This window comes from Mustela putorius, unplaced genomic scaffold, assembly GCF_011764305.1.
Source record: "Mustela putorius furo isolate JIRA1106 unplaced genomic scaffold, ASM1176430v1.1 tig00000580_pilon_pilon_pilon, whole genome shotgun sequence".
NCBI classification, from domain to species: Eukaryota; Metazoa; Chordata; class Mammalia; order Carnivora; family Mustelidae; genus Mustela; species Mustela putorius.
Window position 1 is genome coordinate 6,223,147 of NW_025421423.1, and position 21,750 is coordinate 6,244,896.

The 21,750-nt window shown below is 39.2% G+C and overlaps 1 protein-coding gene across 1 annotated transcript in view; it reads left to right on the forward strand.

Annotated features, from left to right (window-relative positions):
- The window catches only part of PLPPR1 (phospholipid phosphatase related 1), a 262,202-nt gene that overhangs the window by 139,870 nt on the left and 100,582 nt on the right, over window positions 1-21,750 (forward strand). The window contains exon 2 of the mRNA XM_004747703.3: window positions 11,329-11,438. Coding sequence (XP_004747760.1) covers window positions 11,376-11,438 — 63 coding nt within the window. The 5' untranslated portion in view covers window positions 11,329-11,375. The remainder of the gene's footprint in view (window positions 1-11,328; window positions 11,439-21,750) is intronic.

The window sequence follows — 21,750 nt, forward strand, 5'->3', positions numbered from 1 at the left end:
TCTCTCTGTCTCTGTCTGTCTCTGTCTCTCTTTCTGTCTTCTCTTCTGAAAAACAAACAGCTTGGCTCCTGGGCAGCTTAGCTTTAAATTGGAAAATGCAGCCCTGCTTGGCAGAACAATGGAATCACAGACTCCCCACTGCTCAGAACAGTTTGTGACATACATCCTTGCAGGCAAGACCATAAAGTGTTGTCTAATATCCTGGAAACACCACACCCCAAAAAGACTTTCCTGTGCTTCTTTAGAATTCTAGTCTATAGGAGCATTTCCTCTCTTCTCCAAGAAGTTTGCACTTTGGTCTTGATCTTCTTTTCTCTCCACTTAATTAGTGATGCCATTGGTTGGAACACTAGAAACCACTGTAGCCCAGGAGATGCAAACCAGAACAGAAATCAAAGAGGAATGTTGAGGAACCAGTGACTACGAAGTCTGAAAGTGCACTCTGGTCCCTCTGACCCTAATATTTAATAAATTCTCTTCTAGGCTACTGTAGAGAAGCCCACACACCAGCATACCAAAAGGGGCTCCTATTTCCCTCTCCTTCCTGATCATCTGGGAAGTCTAAAACCTAGATTAAAGCCAGCTCTTGCATGGTTCTAATCCCATCTCAACTAGAAGACAGTGGTCTCTAACAGATCTTCCTAACTCCAGCGTTCACCCACCACTGTCCGTCTCACATCCTATACGCCAAAGGGTATGTGAAGACTCTAAAATCTTCAGCTTGACATTCAGCAAACCAGCCCCAATCTTCTAGCTCTGTGCAGTGATCCAGGGTACCCCTTCTAATCAACCATTTAGACATTAGCGTGCTCTCTGCTTTCCTCCCAACTGCTTCAGTTCACCCGCTGAGCTCGGTGCTTGACATCACCCTTGTGCTCCTTGTTATTTGTAAAAGCCTAGTCTCTAACTGAGATGGTTTGCTTCTAGGTGGACTTTGGCTCCCTCTCTTTTCAATTCAACTTTTAACTCTTGTATATTTAATTAAGGCATACACCTTTATTTTTTTTAATATTTATTTATTTATTTATTTGACAGAGAGAGAGAGAGATCACAAGTAGGCAGAGAGGCAGGCAGAGAGAGAGAGAGGAGGAAGCAGGCTCCCTGCTGAGCAGAGAGCCCAATGCGGGACTCGATCCCAGGACCCTGAGATCCCAGGACCCTGAGATCATGACCTAAGCCGAAGGCAGCGGCTTAACCCACTGAGCCACCCAGGCGCCCCAGGCATACACCTTTAAAGCAGCAGTCTAAAGTGATTTTATTTTCAAGTTTTTTGTTTTTTTTTTTAACAACCAAAGACTCAGAAGTAGAATTCAGTGGAATAATTTCCCCCTTTCCATTTTACATGGTGAGACGTTTTCTTGTTTACATTTTGATTTCTAGGACTTCAAAATCACTATTTTTCATTGTTCTTTGGGAATAAGTATAGTGAGTCTTAACTAGTTAGTGGGAGAAAGGGATTGACCCAAAACCTACAGTAGTACCATATTGCTGAGTTCATGCAAAACCTAAAAAGGATAGACCCAAGACCTAGTTAAGATGAGGAGCTAAAGAACTGACCCCGGGCAGATGTGAAATCAGTCACGGGAGCCGGGCAGTTTGGCCATATAGTCAGTGTTAACATTTACTGTGCAGCCATGTGCCATGTCCCGTACAAGGTACTAAGGTGACAGTTGAGCAAGACTGGCAAACATGGCCTTGGCCACATGAAGCAAAGCTGATCAACAGTCTGGAGAAGGGATAGACATAAAAGAATTGCCCAATAAATACTACAAAGGAGCCTGAAGAAAGTACGTAATAGAACTGAACCCATCAGCGCAGTTAAGGAAACGTTCCCATTGGAAATGGCATTTAATTAATTAGATCTGAAGGAGGGGCAGACATTTACTAGGCAAATATGGAAGAAGGAAGAATGCTCTGTGAGGCAGTGTGTGAGGAGATCCAGAGGTGAGAAAGGGCTCGGCATGTGGTGGAAACGGAGTGACTGGAGTATAGAAAGGCTAGGGGTGGGCACAGGGTGGAGATTGTTGCAAAATGGGACTGGAGAGGTTTGACAGAATCAAAAGGCTAGAGCCAGCTGAGACATCAGCCAGGCAGCCTTCGCTTCAGTTGTGAGAGGTCCAGCAGCAGAGAACCCTGCACGTCCAATGATACTCTGGTGACAAGGGGCAGCGGCTGTCTTGCAGACTATCCATTCAGGCTTATGGCTGAAGGGTGAACCAGGCATCCTGGCAGGTTCAGAGGACCCACCAAGATAAATGGGGCAATTGAGTCACTGAGTGAGGTCCAGGCAGGAATGCAGGCCTGGAGAGAGACTGAGGTACCAGGAGGGTGAGTCATCAGATTTAAGCAGTAGGGACAAAGTTGACAACTGGTTATATGGACCAGGCCATGTAGCATAGGAGCCCAGAGGGAACCTGGAATTATTCCTGGGTCTGAAAAGTTATCAAGAACGGTGTGAGGGCCCAGATATTTTGTAAATATTTGACTCTCATCTAGATTTCCCTGGTTTGTGGGTTTTATGCACTTTGTATTTCCCTGCCTTATTATGGGATAGTTCAAGGGCTGGACTGTGGCTCTAGCTGGGAGATATTGTGCGGAGAAGAGCCTGGAGGAAAAAGGGAGTGCCAAAGCCACTCTCCTATTATGTAGGGACTTTACATGGTCACTCCTCACAAGCTTTGAAAAGCATCTCTAAAATTGAACAGAGTAAAGAATTTCTCTTGAAAGGCTAAGAAGTGCATTCCTAAATCACATACCATCTTATGATGAAATCATACAACCCATTCACATACCATCTTATGATGAAATCTATAACCCATTCAGTTTGTTCCTATCCCTTCATGTCTTTGTTGCTCTAAAAAGAAAGAGAAGGAGGAGATGGTCGAGGGGGAGGGGGAAAGAGAAAGAACTGAAAAAAAAAAAAAAAGAAAAAGGGTTTCCAGCTTTGGGAAATTAAATTCAAACTGTGATCCTGATTGGAGATAATGTACTAAACAGAAATGATCCAGAACAGTGAGGGGTAGTTTAGTGCTACCAAGGAAGTAAAAGACTATTTTAACATGTGTTAAAGATGAGCTGGATTGGGCTCACCCTGAGTACTGTGGAATCAAATGAAATTCTCACAACTCACTGTTTCTGACCCCTTAATTTCTCCTCTTCTGCATCCACCCTTACCTCTCATTAATAGTTGGGGTACATACAATTATTTCTATGTATTTTCCTATTGTTCTCCCTTTGTAAACAAACCTAATCTTATTTTAATCTTACACAAACTTAATTTTGAGTAATTTCTAGAAAGTTCCATTATGTTCAATGTGGTAAAACTCATGTCCGAGATGCCTTTGAATGACCTGAGTTACAGATTGTGCTGGCACGTATTCTTGGCTCTGTGACCCCTGATATCTGGGGAAAGCCTACCCACTTAGTGGCCTAGGCTCTCAATAAATATTTAGTATTCTGTGGCTAAAATTAACAAGTCAGGAAATGACAGATGCTGGTGAGGATGTGGAGAAAGGGGAACCCTCCTACACTGTTGGTGGGAATGCAAGCTGGTGCAGCCACTCTGGAAAACAGCATGGAGGTTCCTCAAAAAGTTGAAAATAGAACTACCCTATGACCCAGCAATTGCACTACTGGATGTTTACCCTAAAGATACAAACATAGTGATCCAAAGGAGCACGTGCACCCAAATATTTATAGCAGCAATGTCTACAATAGCCAAACTATGGAAAGAACCTAGATGTCCATCAACAGATGAATGGATCAAGAAGATGTGGTATATATACACAATGGAATACTATGCAGCCATCAAAAGAAATGAAATCTTGCCATTTGCGACAACGTGGATGGAACTAGAGGGTATCATGCTTAGTGAAATAAGTCAATCGGAGAAAGACAACTATCCCATGATCTTCCTGATATGAAGAAGTGGTGATGCAACATGGGGGGTTTGAGGGGTAGGAGAAGAATAAATGAAACAAGATGGGATCGGGAGGGAGACAAACCATAAGTGACTCTTATTCTCACAAAACAAACTGAGGGTTGCTGGGGGGAGGGGGGTCGAGAGAAGGGGGGTGGGGTTATGGACATTGGGGAGGGTATGTGCTATGGTGAATGCTGTGAAGTGTGTAAACCTGGAGATGCACAAACCTGTACCCCTGGGGATAAAAATACATTATATGTTTATTAAAAATAATAATAATAAATTTAAAAATTAAAAAATAAAAATAAAATATTTAGTATTCTGTAAAAGACACATGAAAGAAAGGGAAAAAAAAACAATAATACTCTACAAGGAGTACTTCCGGTGCCACTTGTGATTCCTGGATGAGAAACATTTTCATACTGGTTATTAATTAACCAACAGTGAAGTCCCTCTACTTGCTGTCTAGTGAGTTGAGAGTCTGTCTTGGTGGGAACAGAAAGTATTCTTGGCCATGTATGAGCCCTGGTGATTATTTGTTCTAATCCCTCTGGATGGTTTCTCTTGGGCCTTGGGTACTTTCCATTCATGCTCACCGGAAGTCTGCTGAAGACTCAAAAGGGACCCTCTGCAGAGCAACTGCTCTCTCTCTGCACTGTTCTCTTCTCTGTCCTCTGCCTTATGAACTCCAGTTGCCTGGGCTCCCTCCTCATTCTCATCTCTCCCTATTCAGGGAGACCACTGGCCGCTTTTCTAGGTTCCTCTTCTCCACCATGGCCTGAAGACTCTCCAGGCAATAAGCTAGGGCAGTCATAGGGCTCACCTCTGTTCTCATCTTTCAGGGATCACTGCCCTCTTGCCCTATGTCCAATGCCTTGAATATGATTGTCTATTTATTTTTGTCTGTATGTTTTAGTTGTCAGGTGTGAAATCCAGTCTCAGTTGCTTTCTCTTAGTTAGTTGGAAACAAAATCCCTCCAGAGCTATTTTAAGGTTGTTTAAGCTTGTTTTCAACACTCCTTTTTTGAGATCCCACACCATATGGTAATAAGCAAAAAAAAAAAAAAAATTACAAAATTCCTCTGTTGGGTACTAGGCAGGAATAGGTTTGTCCCCTTGGGCAAAACTATGTCCTTTATCCCAGGTGAAGCAAATTCCTCATGAGCCCCAAAATTCTCATGTTCTAGGAACTCTGCAGTCAAGCCTCCTAAATTAGTGTTTCTCTCCCAGAGGCCATCACTCCCCATACTTTACTTCCCTCTGGAAGGGGATGTTTGGCAATGTCTGTAAACCTTTTTGTTGTCAATCATTTGGGAAGGGGGTTGCTACTGTTGACATCTCATGGCTCGAAGCCACGATGTAACTAAACATATTGACTAAACAATGCTCAGGACAGCCCTGCACAACAAAGAATTATCTGACCTGCAATATCAATATTGACAGGGTTCACAAACACTGTCCTAAATAATTGTGTCCCCGGAGTGAAGAATTCTTGGCTTCCTCAGAAAGGCACCATTTTTGGTGTCCTTATTGTTGTTCCCTATGTGAACTTCATTAATTCACATTATCCTCACTTTGATGGGAGCCATGACATTTTTCAGCAAAATTAGCCCAAAATGATCTCCAAAAGAGAAAACTCTCGCTTCCCTAAAATAATGGACTCGAGGCTACTGAGAATGACCACAGGCTATGTCTTTGGTCCCTGGCCACTGGCAATTTTAGATTCTCATCATAGCTGGGCAGAAAGGCCCACTGAGTCATGGTGCCTATTTCTCAAGGACATTTTTTGTCCTTTGTAGCTTCCTTGCCTGGTCAGCTGGAGCCAATTTTGCAAACCTTAAAAGTCAAGTTTATCCCCATCTGACTGTTACCATGTTCCATCACCATCCACTTTCAGAATCACTAAAACAGATACTCTGTAATCAGTAATTATTTTTGTATTTGTCCTGGGTTGATTAGGAATTGTAACACTTCTCATAAATAAGAGGAAATTACGTGGAAAAACCAGTGAAAACATATGAGAAGGCATTGATCCCTTCATTGGACAACTCTGATTTATGATATACTTAGCTGCCTAGAAATAGGAGCCCTGTCTGAATGTATTACCAGGACACAGTGTTGTCTGTCAATATTCCCCTTTTCCCCTATGTTCCTATCTAATATGGAAATGGGCCATCTTGTATTTCTTGTTCTTGAGGTACTCTGCTGGCAACAGTTTGTCATAATACAGAGTTACAAATACATACATTTTGGTAGCTCATCCTGGTTTTCATACATTTGACCCAGTCTTTGTTTTTAGTTTCTCAACTGTTAGGCTGATTCATATCTTTGGAAACTTTGCTCCTGCTGCTCCCTTTAGCTTAAATGCTTCTCTTATCCTCCTACGTTTATTTTAATCAACTTGAACAGCCATCTCTTCTAGGAAATCTTTCCTTAACTTTGTCTCAACTAGGGCTGGATTATTACTCCTTTGGACTCTAAGCAAGTTTCCTCTGGAGACCCCTTTCTCTATTTAAAAAATTTTTTTAATTTATATTTTACAATTAGATGGTATAAAACTGAATTTAATAATATATATTAATTTTTTTTCTGGCTACAAGCCCATTTGCTGGTTTTAGAAGAAATTAAAATCTTTGCAAAAGCCCCTCAAAGTATTGTGGATCCTAGGTGCCGTGACTACTGTGCCTAATGTATAAAAATTAATGTACATTATAACTAATGTATAAGAGACCCCTGATCCCATGAGTTAGAATTGATTATTCATTTGTGCTGCCATTATCTCTCTTATTTCCCTTTTTTTTTTTTTGAGAAGGACAGTGAGAGCTTGCGTGTATGAGTAGGGGAGAAGCCATGTGACACTCCTTCAAAAGATTCTGATGACTTCTGCTTGAGGGAGCATGGAATAAGATGTACTTTTCATTGTTCCTCACTAAAAACAACTGGAAATCTTAGATGTTATATATAAAACAGACATAAGGGGGCGCCTGGGTGGTTCAGTTGGTTAAGTGACTGCCTTTGGCTCAGGTCATGATCCTGGAGTCCCAGATTGGGATGGAGTCCCACATCGGACTCCCTGCTCAGCAGAGAGTCTGCTTCTTCCTCTGACCCTCTCCCCTCTCATGCTTTCTCTCTCTCAAGTAAATAAATAAAATCTTTTTAAATAAATTAATAAATAAATAGAAATTTAAAAATAAAACAGACATAAGGAAATAGAGAGGTAGAAGGGAAAGGTAGACTGTCTAGGGATCTCAGCATGCAAGAAACAACACAATAGTGAGTTCCCAGGATTTTCATTTTGCTTCCTCTCTGACTGGATGTTGGAGACTCTGGCAACTGTGAGAACACCAGTTCTCGCAGATAAAATAGTCCCAAGCAAAGCTCTAGCCAAGGGGTCAAGAAAACAGCAGCCTAGGAAGCCAGAAACTTTCAGAAAAATCCCCTTGACTCCAGCTGAATACCACAGAAAAAAATTAGTCTCATCCCTACTGCTGGGCTGGTGAAGGCCAAGGGCAGCTCTTGGACTTCTACCTTAGGAGTCTGGGGGAGCCTCTTTATAGCCTGCTATTAGAGTCATGTCAGAGAAGGCCAAGGGGGAGCCAGAAATTTATTTCATGCTGGACAGTAATGAGTAGTCTCCCTACTTCCCAGTATCAGGGAAGAACATGTGGGGAGCCTGGACTTTCATCCCTACCAGGCGGTACTGAGATAGTCCTACTTCCCCCTCATGGGGGTGGTATCAGAGAGGGCTAGTGGAAAGTCAGCAATCACAAAGCCACCTTCCCACAGTGTCCACAGAGGCCACATGGGGAGCTCTAAAGAAAGAGGTACCTTGCCCCTTCCCAGCCAGGATATCAGTGGAGCCCTCCTTGAGGCCCTGAATTCCATTTCTGTCTAGCAGAGGGGCCCCTCCTCAACCAGACGTCACAGAAGACCAAGTAAAGGACCTGGGCTTCTTCCTTCACATGATAGTAACAAGGGGATATTCCCCATACCTCCTGGAGGAATAGCAGAGGAAGTATGATAAAAACACAAGATCTAAACAAGATCTTAAGGCTTCTAATGTAACAATCCAAGGTTTCAATCCAAAATCACTCTTCATACCAAGAACAGGGAAGATTTAAAATTAAATAAGACCAACAAACACCAATACCCAGATGACGTAGGTGCTAGAATTAACTGACAAGAATTTTTAAGCAGTCATCATAAAAATTCTTCAATAAACAATTATAAATATGCCAAAGCAAATGAAAAAATAATCTCAGCAAAAAAAAAGATAATGTAAAGAAAAAGCAAATGAAAATTTTAGAGTTCAAAAATACAACTGAAATTAAAAACTCAGTAGGTGGACATAACTCAATGCCATAAGGAAGACTGACAGAGGAAAGAATTCATGAACTTGAAGATAGTATAGTAGAAAATACCTAATATGAAAAACAGAGAAAATAGACTGAGGAGGGGAAATCAGTCTCAGAGACATGATGGACTAAAACAAAAGATATAATATTCATGTCACTGGAATCCCAGGAAATAAGAGAGCATGTTGAAAAGTATTCCAGGAATGAGAGTTAAAAATTTTCCCAAACTTGGAAAAAAACATAAACCTAAAGATTCAAGTAGTAAGAAATCTCCAAGCAGAATAAACCAAAGACTCTATGACTGTATGCCAAGACGCATTAGTAGTCCAAAGACAAAATACATATCTGATAAGAGATTTGTATTCAGAATATAAAAGAACCCTTGTACCTTGAAAGTAATAAGATAAAAAAGCCAATCAAAAAACCTGAAGGATTTGAATAGATGCTTCACAAAAGAAGATATAAGAATAACTAATAAGCATATGAAAAGATGCTCAATATCATTTGTTATTATGAAATGAAAACCACAATGAGATATCATCTCATAACCACTAGAGTGACTATAATAAAAGAGATGGGCAATAAAAATGTTAGGATGTGGAGAAATGGGAGTTCTCCTACGGTGCTGTATCAATGTAAAATGACACAACCACTTTGGAAAACACTTTTGCAGTTCACTTTAACATAATTTAGTGTATGACCCAGCAATTATACTCTTGATATCTAACCGTGAGAAATGAAAACATAGAGCTATGTAAGACTCACACACAGATGTTTTTAGCATCATGACCCACAACATTGGACACTACCTAATATTGGATTCAGCAAAAATCAGAAACAATCTACATTTCCACCAACTGGGTGAAGATGCTAGAGATATACAATGGAATACTATTAAGCAATAAAGAGGAAAAAATTACTGATACGTGTACTATGCCATGAATCAACCTCAAAAGCATTGTGCTAAGTCAAGGAATTCAGGTCAAGAAACTATATATTGTATAATTCTATTTATTTGAATCCAGAAAAGGCAAACCTATAGAGACAGAAAGTAAATTAGTGGTTGACTTGCTGGAGGAGTATGTAGGGAGCTGATGGTGAGGAAAAGGATTCTTTTTGGGGTGAGAAAAAGTGCTAAAATTGTTTTATTGTGACAACTGCACAGCTTGGTAAATTAACTAAAATAACATTGAATTGTATACTTGAGATGGGTGAATTATATTTAAAGTATGCCTCAATATAGTTAATGATCATATCTGTATATATAAAATCTCTGTATGCATGTAATAAGCTAGGTTGTGTTTTGGGCCAGAAGAGTGAAGATAGAGGAGGATTTTGTCTGATACCTCAAAGCTTGTCTTGTATTCTCCATTTCATTGCTACTTTTTATTAATCATCTGGAGAAACCATCTAAAATACTAGGTGTCTGATGCTTTTTCTTGTTCTGGTGCCCATGCTTACTTTGAGGAGATTAAAAGTTAATTTTCTTTTCCAGTATATGGCACCGTATTTAGTTGATGCAAACAGAAGGACTCTAAGTCATAAACGCTGATAAGTAAATTTTCAGGTATTTGGGTTAAGTGAGGATAAAACGTAAAGGAATGGTTGCCAGATCAACTCAATGTGTACCTCACATATGGATTTTTTCTAATTATAAAAAAATTAATTCTTCCTAAATCCCAAAATAAAATGGAGATATAGATTTATTTTAGTAATTATTATAGTATATATTATAGTATATACTTATATATAAATATATACTTACATACTTATAGTATATACTTAAGTATATACTTAATAATATATTATTATAGTATAGTATTATTTTATAACTGATAATATCCAATTTTAATTGAAAAAATTAAGTTGCCTAAAACTTAAATAATACAAATACTGTGATTTGTGTGGAGTTAATACTTTAATCAAGTGAGAAAGTTGTATCTGAAAAAGAGAAGGAAATGTGAAGTTTCGTTCTAGAAAAGGTAAGGAGGACTTAAAGCTAAAATTAAGTTAAAAACATCAGTTCATGACTTTAGAGGAAAGAGCAGTTGGCCATTTACACGGACTGGCAGTCCCTGTGTCGCTGTTCACACCACAGCCGGTAACAACTACGAGGAAGGATGACATGGGAACAGAACAGACAAAAGATGATAACTATCAAGATCAATACTGGAGAACCAGTAAGTGCTACCTTAGAGAGAGAATAAAATGTGCACTGGAAAATTCTTTTCATCTGGCCTTGGAAGTTTTATAAAAGTCTGAAACCTCTACTTGCTTGTTCAGTTCATTTTTATTCTTCTTTAAAAAAAAATCTAATGCAAGAATATTTTTGGTTCAAAGTCAGACAGATATTCTAACAAATACTTAAAATAACCCTCTGTTGCCTAGCTACTCCATTCTTGTAAAATGAGAGATTTTATTATGGTGTCAGTGTTTTGTGGTTGGGACACACGCGCACACACACACACACACACACACACACACACAGCTGAGGGAACTCAGCGAGAGGGATCAGTGATGTATTAATCCAAAATAGTTAATAGCTGTATAGTCAAGGGAGCAAGGGCAAGAGTAGAGTAGGCAGAGAAAGAAGCCAGGATTAGTGCCTCAATACTAAATGTCAACTCCAAAGGCAGAGGCAAGGGCAGAAACAAACAAAATAGGCAAATTAAAGAATCAGGCACAGACCAAGGAGATCCATGCAGGATGGACAACAGACGTGTTGTAGCAAAAACTGCCTTTTGTGGCATGAGGGCTGGGGTAGAGCACCACGCAGTTCCAAACAATTAGAATTCTGTCCATAGAGTAGACATAGCTTTGTGCATAGGCAGCTTCCTACCTGTCCTTTAGACTCTAAGACTGTTCATGGCTAGTATTTATATTTCTTTTCCCTAGAATGATGACTACTCTGTCTAGACTGTATTATAGATCACTATTTGCATTGTTTATCCACAGCTTGTTTATCTGGAGGGCAGCTAATATTTTTATGTAAAGACCCAAGGGACTGTTAAACACGTGGTTCTTACACCATTTTACCTATTTCTTTTGCAGCCTGGAGACAGTTGCAGAGGGTGCCATCTTGCTACATGGTGTAAGAAATGGCTGTAGGAAACAACACTCAACGAAGTTATTCCATCATCCCATGTTTTATATTTGTCGAGGTATGTGTATTTCTTGCCTTTATGGACAAACTGGAATAATAGTAGTTTTGAGGCTGAGAACTTGGGTTATGTTGTTATTTGACAAATTTTGATAGCACAAATATTGGTAAAGAATAAATTATGCAAAGTGTTCCTTGAATTGGAAGCCATGAACAAGAAGGTTTATCTGTGGGGTACAAAATAATTTTGTTTTATTATATCCTTTTTATTTTCAGTGGTGACTTGAAAGTATTAATTATGATCAGTTTTTAAAATAAATATCATATTTCAGGAATCAACAAGCCAGTTGGTTTACAGATGATGTTAGTTGGACTTTTGCCTTGCAGCCCAAATAAAGAAAAGGAAATCTTAGAATTGACTATTTCCACTGGGCATTTTTCTTTAGTGGATTATTGAGAGCTTATGTAATGTGCAGTTTCTTTCGGTCATGAATGATTTTGTTGAGTTGCTCCAAGTTTGTACCAACAAGCAGTTCTCCAGCATCTTCTTGGTTAAACTCGTTACACCCCTTTCCCACTGTACTTCCCTTTCTATAGAGTTTGCTATAGAGGAGACAAAACATGGAAATTTTAGGAAGTCTGGAATTATCTGATGCAAAAGCAGAAAAAGCTAGTTACTCCAGGTTGTCTCAAAATAAGATATCCAAGACCAGCTGTAACATATTCTTATGGGATCTTTTTGGCTGAGTGTGGGAGGAATGTGCATGTTGATGCACTTAATTACCTATGTGAAAATAATCAACACTTGAGGTAAACCACTAATTATATTAGCAAAATGGTACCTTTAGTACCTATGTGTTTAAACATTTCCTATGAATCAGTGCAACAATATTTTTATTTTCTACCTCTTGAAGTAACCTTAGCTATTTTTACAGTCTGTTGGGTAACTGAACATTCTGATTTTAGGCCAAATACGTGTTTTGCTGATCCTTGAGTTTCACTTTACAGAAATCGCTTGGTAGTTTAGATGAACAAATAGTACTTGATTTATTTTCTGGTGATATTTGTGGACCTCTTCGTATTGGAGAATTAGGTGGAAATAGGACATTAACTTGGGACAGAGATGTTAATGTAAGTCAGGATACTTAAAGACTCAAACTATGTTACATCTGAAAGGGTAAACAAAGAACTCCTTTCTCAACAGAAACGCATATTTTTTCATACTCTAACTTGACCCTTTAACTTGTTACACCTAAAACTCTAACTCCTTTATTCTTGCTTCTAAGGCCAAGAAAAACTCCATTCGGACAATAACTATACCTTATGTATATTGTGGGCTCATATTGTTCATATTGAAAGTTTAATGAGGGAAAAGGTGTCTCATGCAGTTTATGGGGAAAAGAGAAGAAGGCTGTGGCACCATATCTGTCTTGCAATGTTAAAATCTTTTTTCTTTTGTTGTAAGAAAAATAAATTTATAAAGTAAGCTGGGGGACATTAGAGAATAGGTCATCTGTCATTATCTTTATCCTCCTGGTAGCAATTTTATTTTAAATTTTCCTAGAAACCAAACAAGAACCAAACCTCAAAGTAAGAGGTTTAATTTATTGCTGGAAAGTGTATCTCTGAAAATTTTCAGCCCCCTAACGAATGAACAATGAGCTGACTGGTAGAGCAAGCAGGAAGAGACATAAATCTGTCTTTCTCTGCCTTAACCTGGCACAAACATAAATACAAATCAAAAAATCTGGGAAAGGAAAGATAGTTTATTCTTTTTCTTGTTGCATTGTCATTCTTATTCTGCATGGAAGCTTAAGGTACATCAGATGTGTAATTTATGATTCAACACTTAACAACACCTGGTACTCATCACAGGTGCACTCCCTAATATTGCACTGTCTGTTAACTATCTGGAATTGAAATAAAAACATTAAAAAAAAAGAGTGACTTCTCTCTGATACAGGCAGGAGAAGGAAAAAGAGGAAGTAAAGCAAAGTAGATCTTAAGAGGGGAGGAGGTACATTTCAAAGTGGCTTTCATGATTTTGCTGTATTTCTTCTGTTAAACACTGTTGTATGGACCCCAATATTCGTTGCAGCATTATTTACAATAGCCACAATATGGTAAAAACCCAAGTGTCCACCCAAGGATGAAGGGATAGGGAAACTGTGGAGTGGACACACAATGCAATATTATTCAGCCATTGGAATGAAATCTTGCAATATATGACATTATGGATGGAACTTAAGGGCATTAGCTGAGGGAAATAAGTCTGAGAAGACAAATACTGTATGATCTCTCTTATATGTGGAATTAAAGGAAAAAAATCCACCAAGTTCATAGAAAGAACAGATTAGTGGTTGGTGGGGTGGGGAAAAATAGGTGAGGGGGGTCAAAAGGTGAAAAAAGAAAAAAATTGGGTGGGAAGGGGCAGAGGGAAAAGGAAAGAAAGAATCCTAAGTAGATTCCACACCCAGTGGGGAGCCTGAGGCCAAGCTTGAATTTAGAAACCTATTATGACCTAAACTGAAATTAAGAGTTGGACATTTAACTGACTGAACCACCCAGGCACCTCCAATTTTTTTTAATTTTAATTTTTATTATTTATTTGACAGACAGAGATCACAAGTAGGCATAGAGACCGGCAGAGAGAGGGGGGGAATCAGGCTCCCCACTGAGCAGAAAGCCTGATCCTAGGACCCTGGGATTATGACCTGAGCCTAAGACAGAGGTTTAACACACTGAGCCACCCAGGTGCCCCCCCAATTTTGTTTTAATTAAGAAAACATTTTTTAAATATTTCTTCTGAGATTGGGCAACAAAACTTTGAGTAAGATCCAGTTGGGGGTGTAGGGAAGAAACAAAAAAAAAAAAAAACCCTACTCTTTACTGATATTAAGACAAGTATTGTTACAGGAATATCGAAAAACTTGGTCAAGAATAACTTGGTTAAAATATCAATTTGATCAATGAATGTCTTTTCACTATTGCTTCTTAATTATAAAATAATTCAAACAGAGAAAATATAATAGACACTCCTGCACCCACCATCAAAACCAAATCTTAAAATTTTGCCATAAATGCTTCAAGCATTTTTTTCAGGGAAAATAAAATATTACAAATATGACAGAAATCCTCCCGTCCTGGACCTAGAAGGAAAGGTATCTGTGAAGTTGGAGACTTTATTGTCCTGCATGATTCTCATCCATATTTTCGTATTTTTCCTATATGTCCACATATTCATAATTAATATCTTAGGGAGGTTTTACATAAATGATATCATATTGAACTTTCCTTTCACAACTTGCCTTTTCATTCAGCATTAGGTTTCTTAAATTTGCCCAGATCAGCAATCCATTCCTTTTAAATTTGCATTTTATCTCATTGTGTAAATACACCTAGTGAGGGACAGCTTGCTTCGTTCTTTTTTGTTTTCTTAATACCTATTTTACTCTTGCAACTTTCTTTTGTGGAAAAGGTCCTTTTTTCCAGTCTCCAGATCCTTGCAAGAGCTTCCCTTGGACTGACACTTAGCAGTGGAATTGCTGGGGTATGATTACATTTTCCAGTTGTTCGCTTCAGTTTAAGAACAATATTAGTATTTTTGTATCTGTTTCCTTGAGGAAACTTTGTTAAACTCTTTGTTTTAGGATGTGTATATTCATTTTTGTTCAGATAGTTATATCACCTGCAATTAGTAGCAGATTTGTTTCTTCTTTTCTGATTATGACTTTTTCTTATCTTTTTGCTTTGGGTAAGACATCCAATGTAATGTTGGATGGAGGCAGATGTAAAAGACATCCACGCCTCATTACTGACTTGAAAGAGACTACATCAGGTGTTCCAGCATTAAACTATAAATATGGACTTTCATTCCTTTTTCTTTTTTTTTTTCCTGTTCCCTGCCTTCTAGAGTAGATTACTTCATTTGTTTTAATCCCTCCTTCATGTTGTAAATTACAGATTCTATTTTTTGTTTGTTTGTTTCAAGTTTTCATTTTAATTCCTATTAGTTAACATACAGCGTAATATTAATTTCAGGAGGAGAATGCCGTGATTCCTGACTTACTTACAAAGCCCAGTGCTCAACGCAAATGCCCTTCTTAATTCCTGTCACCCATTTAACCCATCCCAAGTCCACCTTTCCTCCAGCAACCCTCAGTTTGTTCTTTATAGTTAAGAGTCTCTCTTATGGTTTGCCTGTTATTGTTAGTTTTTTCCCTATGTTCATCTGTTTTGTTTCTTAAATTGCACATGTAAGTAAAATCATATGGTATTCATCTTTCTCCCACTCACTTCTATTCTTTTAAAACTTCCTCTCCTTTTAAATATATAAACATAACAAACAATAAGATTAACCAATAGCTCTTGGCTTTTCTTTTTTTTAAGATTTTTTTTTTTTTTTTAATTTGACAGAGGGAGAGAGAGATCACAGGCAGGCAGAGCAGCAGGCAGAGAGAAAGAGGGAGAAGCAGGTTCCCTGCTGAGCAGAGAGCCCAATGCGGGGCTTGATCCCAGGACCCTGAGATCATGACCTGAGCCGAAGGCAGAGGTTTAACCCACTGAGCCACCCAGGTGCCCTGCTCTTGGCTTTTCTTAAACAGTGATGATGTTAAGCCAATTTGAGATCTTGGGTGTCATTCTTGATTTTTATATCTTCCTTATATTTTTGCGCTAATGTTTCAGTCGTGGTTCCTTTGAATTTACCCACATACTCATTTTCTTTGCTCACCATTCCTCCCTTTATTCCTCTCCTTCCCTTTGGGTTTAATTTCCTCCTGGAACTTTCAGCACGAGTCTAGTGAATTGCAAGCATTTGTAATAGTTATCTGAGACTGTCTTTATATTGTAATTAACCCTGCCTTCCTCCACCCTTACCTCCTCATCTCCCCTGTTCTCTCAATATATTCTGGATCCCCTCTCCTGTCTTCCTGCTTCCTTTTCCTCCCCTGTTCTTTCTGTCATTTCAGCGCCATTTCTCCCCCTTGAGGATCAACAAAAGAGGATTTCCCTCAGGGGAAAACACACTCAAATGGGTGACTGAAGTGTAATTTTTTCCCTAAAAATAAGGACATGTGCTAAGATCCCTCAAGCTCCCCTCAATCAGTACCAGTGTATTTTTTTTTTCAAAATATGGAGGTATTGGGGGACTAAGATATTCCTCTTGACAAATCCTTCCAGATACCAGTGGATTCTTCTCAAGACAGTTACATTGCATTCTCTGTAAAATCATGAATAACTCAAACAGTCAAATCTCTTTCAAATATATTCATGCTAACAGCAAAACTCTAAATGGAGCTTAGCTTCCTCGACAGACAATATTAAGTACCAGGAGTTTGGACATAATGAATGCAGTTGTTGCTTGATATGTACAGATGTGACAGTTTTATCATTTTGATGGTTGCTTGTACTTGAGACTTTTATTGCCTGTTTTTGACAACTCATTTTTCTCAGCTGGAACCTACCAGGTGATTGTTATAAATGCCAGCCTGCAGATAAATAATCTCATGAAGTTTTGCAAGAACTTGCTGGCTCTGAGCGTCTTTCTTCTCTGGGGCCAAAAGTGAAGGCATTGCTCATTATCATTTTGGGACGATGAGCGCTGTTTCCAAGCCTCTCTTATTTTGTGTGCCTGGGACTTAACAGTGAGTCTTCTTAGCCTTGCTCTCTGCTATTTGCTTACAGGAGATTAAGATTTAGGAGATCTGACCCCCTTGTTCCTGAGACTCAGATTGCAAAAAAGATTTTTGTATTTAAGTCACACCTGGGAATTGCCAAGGAGAAAGTACCAAAAACCATATCCTTAGGCATAGGTAGGGTACAAAGAGAAAATAAGTTGTTATCAAAGGCAGTGGGTTCAAATATCAGCTCTTCCATTTACTGCTGCTGTAGACTCGGATAGCTTCTTTGGACCTCAGCTGCTTCATCTGTGAAATGAAAACAAAATAACAAACAAACAAACAAAAAAACTTCCTCTTGGGCATTTATTTGAGAAATAAATGAGGTAATGCACCTGAAAGTATTTGCCAAGTAGGAAGTGTTTAATAAGTAGTAGCATAAAAATAATCAAAAGTAATAGCTCCTACCCAATATAAAAGACATACAAAACCAACAAAGATGAAAGATAAAACTAACCATACACACACACACACAGAGACACCAAAACCCTCAGTCTTAGAGAGTTTAATCCCCAGATATGCAACATTACTGGCCTTAAGGGGATGATGTTTTTAGAATATATATTAAGATGTTATTAGATAAGGTTTCAAACAAAGCAATGAAAAATCTGTTGGTCTTTTAAATTGCAATGACAAATATAAGTTATAAAGTACTTTCCTGTGTCTTTTCTTATGTAACCCCCACTTTGACTAGCGTTTGCCACATGGAGCAAAAGGACAATGCCAACATTTAGGTATCTATTATTTTTCACAGTATCAAAATGCCAGTGTTGATTTTAAAAAGAAGACTCGGCTGCTGTCACCCTTCATCTTTGTCCTCAGATGCTCTTCCCACTGAGTGAGGTTCCTCGGTTCTTCAGCACTGAGTTTCTTCAAGTTGGATGTTTGGGGATCAAGGGCCCCATTAAAATAAACCACCATCTGGGGAAGAGAAGTTAGGACTAAGAAACTAGATCTGGTCCCGAAGGACAAAAGATCAAGAGAGGAGAACCGATGGGTGGGGGAGGGTGGGGAATGAGATGGTTGGACTCCAAGGGATGGACTAGGAGCTGGGCCTGGGACTCTTCAAGTCCTCTCTTTCTGAAATCATTCCCACCACACCCTCCTGCTCTTTTCCTTACTGGTTCTACTCTGTTACTCACCTGCCCTTGCAAAGTTAATAAAATACCCAACCTTACCCTGGGGGAAAATACAAATCTCTAATATGTGTAAGAAAAGATGTGCAGTGTCGCTGGTGATCTAAAAATGGTAATGCTACTAAGTATAAAATGCCATGGAAGGATTTTGAACAGGGCAGGGACACGGTCAGAATGAGAACCACTTTGCTCATATCCGCATTCTCTCTTTTTTTTTTTTTTTTTGAAGATTTTATTTTATTCATTTGACAGAGAGAGATCACAAGTAGGCAGAGAGGCAGAGAGAGAGAGGAGGAAGCAGGCTCCCCGCTGAGCAGAGAGCCCGATGCGGGACTCGATCCCAGGACCCTGAGACCATGACCCGAGCCAAAGGCAGCGGCTTAACCCACTGAGCCACCCAGGCGCCCCTCGTATCCGCATTCTAATGAAATACATAACTCTCTGCATAGATCTCAGAATCTAAGTGACCCAGATTTCATTTTTTTAAATCTGAAAATACTGGTATGACACCATTAAATACACCATATTTGACATTTGCGGAACTAGAGTACTATCAAGGCTATCAGTACCAATAGAATAATATCAACCCTATGCAATAGGAGTAGGTCTTCACATTTTAAATATCAGATGAAGAAACCAAGGTCCAGAGAAGTTAATAGACTTGCTCAAGGCCACACTGCCAATAGGTGTTAAAGTTGGGATTTTAATTTAACATAAATTTACCTTCTGTCCCTTCCACTGCATCGATGTAGGCATAATGATTGGTCTCCTACAGAAGACACAGAAGAAGTAAACTTTCTACAGTGGAGAACTAACCTGGTTAGTGCCATCTGATAAGTTCAGAGGCCAGAATTCCAAATATACAGTAATGTTGAAATGTGAATTTCCCTTTCTACAATCTGCCATTCTTTCAGAGCTTGAAGAATACTACAGAGGGTCCCTGATTTACAGTGGTTTGGCTTAGGCAGAGTACGAGATGATCCTATCTCACAGCACATAAAAATATAATTTATAGGAATGCTCACTTACAGGAGCTGGAAGTATAAATAAGCAGTCTGTAGGGAGAGTGGCTTGGCACTGTGCACCAAAGCTTTAAGATTTTGTATTCCCCTTGGGACCCCCAAAAGCACACTCTTCATCTGTGCTACCGAAGTAATCATGGATGTGACAGATTTTGCTGCAAGATGATTTACTATTAAAATTGTGAATGGTGAAAAAGGAAAGCCCCTCCTGTTAAACTTACAGGGGGATTTAAAAATTCTTGTCCATTCAAAAAGTATAACACTGCATCCATAAAAATGATATTATAGAAGAGTATTTAATGCCATGGAGCGACATTCAGAGTAGATAAGGAAATGGGTGAAAGGGGAATGGGTTCAAAACGGTATATAGTCAGAGTCTACCTGGGCTTCTCCAGACTGTGAGTGTAGATGAGAGGGACATTATCAGTAAGAACCAAAAATCTCACTGTCTGGTGCTCACAGCTGGTCACCGCAGATTCCAGCAGCCCCAGTCTTCCTGGGTAAGCCCGGGATTACCAGCTGTGCTCACAAAGCAGGCTTCCTGCTCTTGTTACCCAGAGAACTAGAGAATTTACATCCAGTCCAGCCAATACATATCCATTTCCTTAAGCAAAGGAGCCTCATAAATACATATCCATTTCCTTAAGCAAAGGAGCCTCATAACCTCGCCCTGCCGTGGTTAACACTGTTCATACTGGGGAATGCCAGCCATCAGAGCTGCTGTTCTCTACACTGAGGCTGGGAAGGAGCCCTGCTCTCAAACTCACCATCTCACTTCATCACCAGAGCATTAGTGGGGTGCTGCTAGGTCTTACGTTTTGGGCTACAGCCCTTCTGTTTGCAGGACTCAGACATGAATCCATGTACTTGTGGAAGGGCCAATACCTACGCGGACATACCTGTCTCTTTGACCCTAATTGGCCTTCTGTTTTCTGCATGCAGATTAGTTCAGGGAAATTATTTTGGGGGGGACCATCAGCCTCAGTAACTTCTCAGACATGCCAGGTATGGTAGGGTCATGGCCCTAGGCAGTGAACTTCCAGCCACATAATCTCAACGTTCAAATCTGTAGTCCAGATGCAAAATACGATGCTTTTTTGGAAATACGTGTGGGTGTCTATACAGTTGTATGGCCAGAAAACAAAGGTGTATGCATAAAAATCAGTGTTCATTTTTGGGCGTTGGAGTTTAAGTTATATTTTTTGCATGGAACCTATGTACTTTTTCCATCAGGAAAAATTAAATAACTGCTTTTTAAGATTGTGCTAAGTTATTGATGCCTGTAGTATAAAGTACAGAATTCTTTATACAAAGATAGAAACTGATTACTACATCTGTAATTTGAAAACCCCTTATATTCACAAAAAGTCCAAGTCTTACATCATTTCTCAGAGTGGAATTAATTGAAACAATAGTGAGAGTGGCTCTTCCTAACAACTGACTATTTTTTACAACATACACTATGTGGATTTCACGAACACCAAGCTTTAGGGAGCATTATATAAATAATTATAATCATGCTTTAATTATTGGTTTTGTTTAGGAGAATATATATGAGTTCTCTGAATTTCTTCTCTCTGGCTATAGGTTGATATATGAAATTGTTCATTACGTAAAATAATGATCTTATTTTCAGTTTTAAAACTCTTTTCTATACATCTTTATGGAACTGGCTTTTTCTACTCAACTGGCAGCTCTGGCCAGAGTGTCTTCCCATGGTCCTCAAGCTCTTTTGGTGCATGTTCTATCAGTGAAGTAAATATATGCCCCATTTCCCCCCACACACACACCCCCACCGTGCATCACCACCTAAAACATCTCTCCACACAGTTAATGATAAACATATAAACTCTTAGTGCTAAACAGGGATTTAGATCACTTATGCAAATGTCTCTTGTTTCAGAAAAGATAACAGATTCAGAGAGGTGAAGTGACTTGTCTGAGATCACACAGCTGGCTATTGACTGAGTTAGCAAGCAAACCTGTAACTTCTGACCCTGTCATAATCATAATCAGCAGTGAATTAGTTACTCACTGCTGAATAATCTCAAAAGCAGAGGCTATAAACATTTGGAAATAATGTTTATAACAAGAACAGTTTTCCTCCCACGTTCACACCTGCTCATCACACCATGTGTTGGAAAAGTATGATCACTCTCATGTAAGGGTGTCTGATCATTTTGCTCTGGTCCATGGTCACTTCGAGTAACCACATTTAAAGTAATTTTTCCAGAATTAGACCTACAAAGCGCTAACCCATCCACATACTCATTATATTCTCTTTATGAACAACAGCTTATATTTGGAAAAATGGAACATAGGAAAATAAAGTCCATCTAAAGCCAAGTAAGAGATTTTTCTCTCCGAGACCATGGTTAGCCCACATGGGATGGCTTCACTAGCACAGCATCTTCACAGTGTAGCCTGAGGACCACCTGCTTTGAAATGATTGGCGTGCTAGTTAAAATTCAGGTTCCTGAACCCAGCCACTGATCTTAATCAGAATGGGGGAAGGAGGTGAAAGATACCCATTTTTC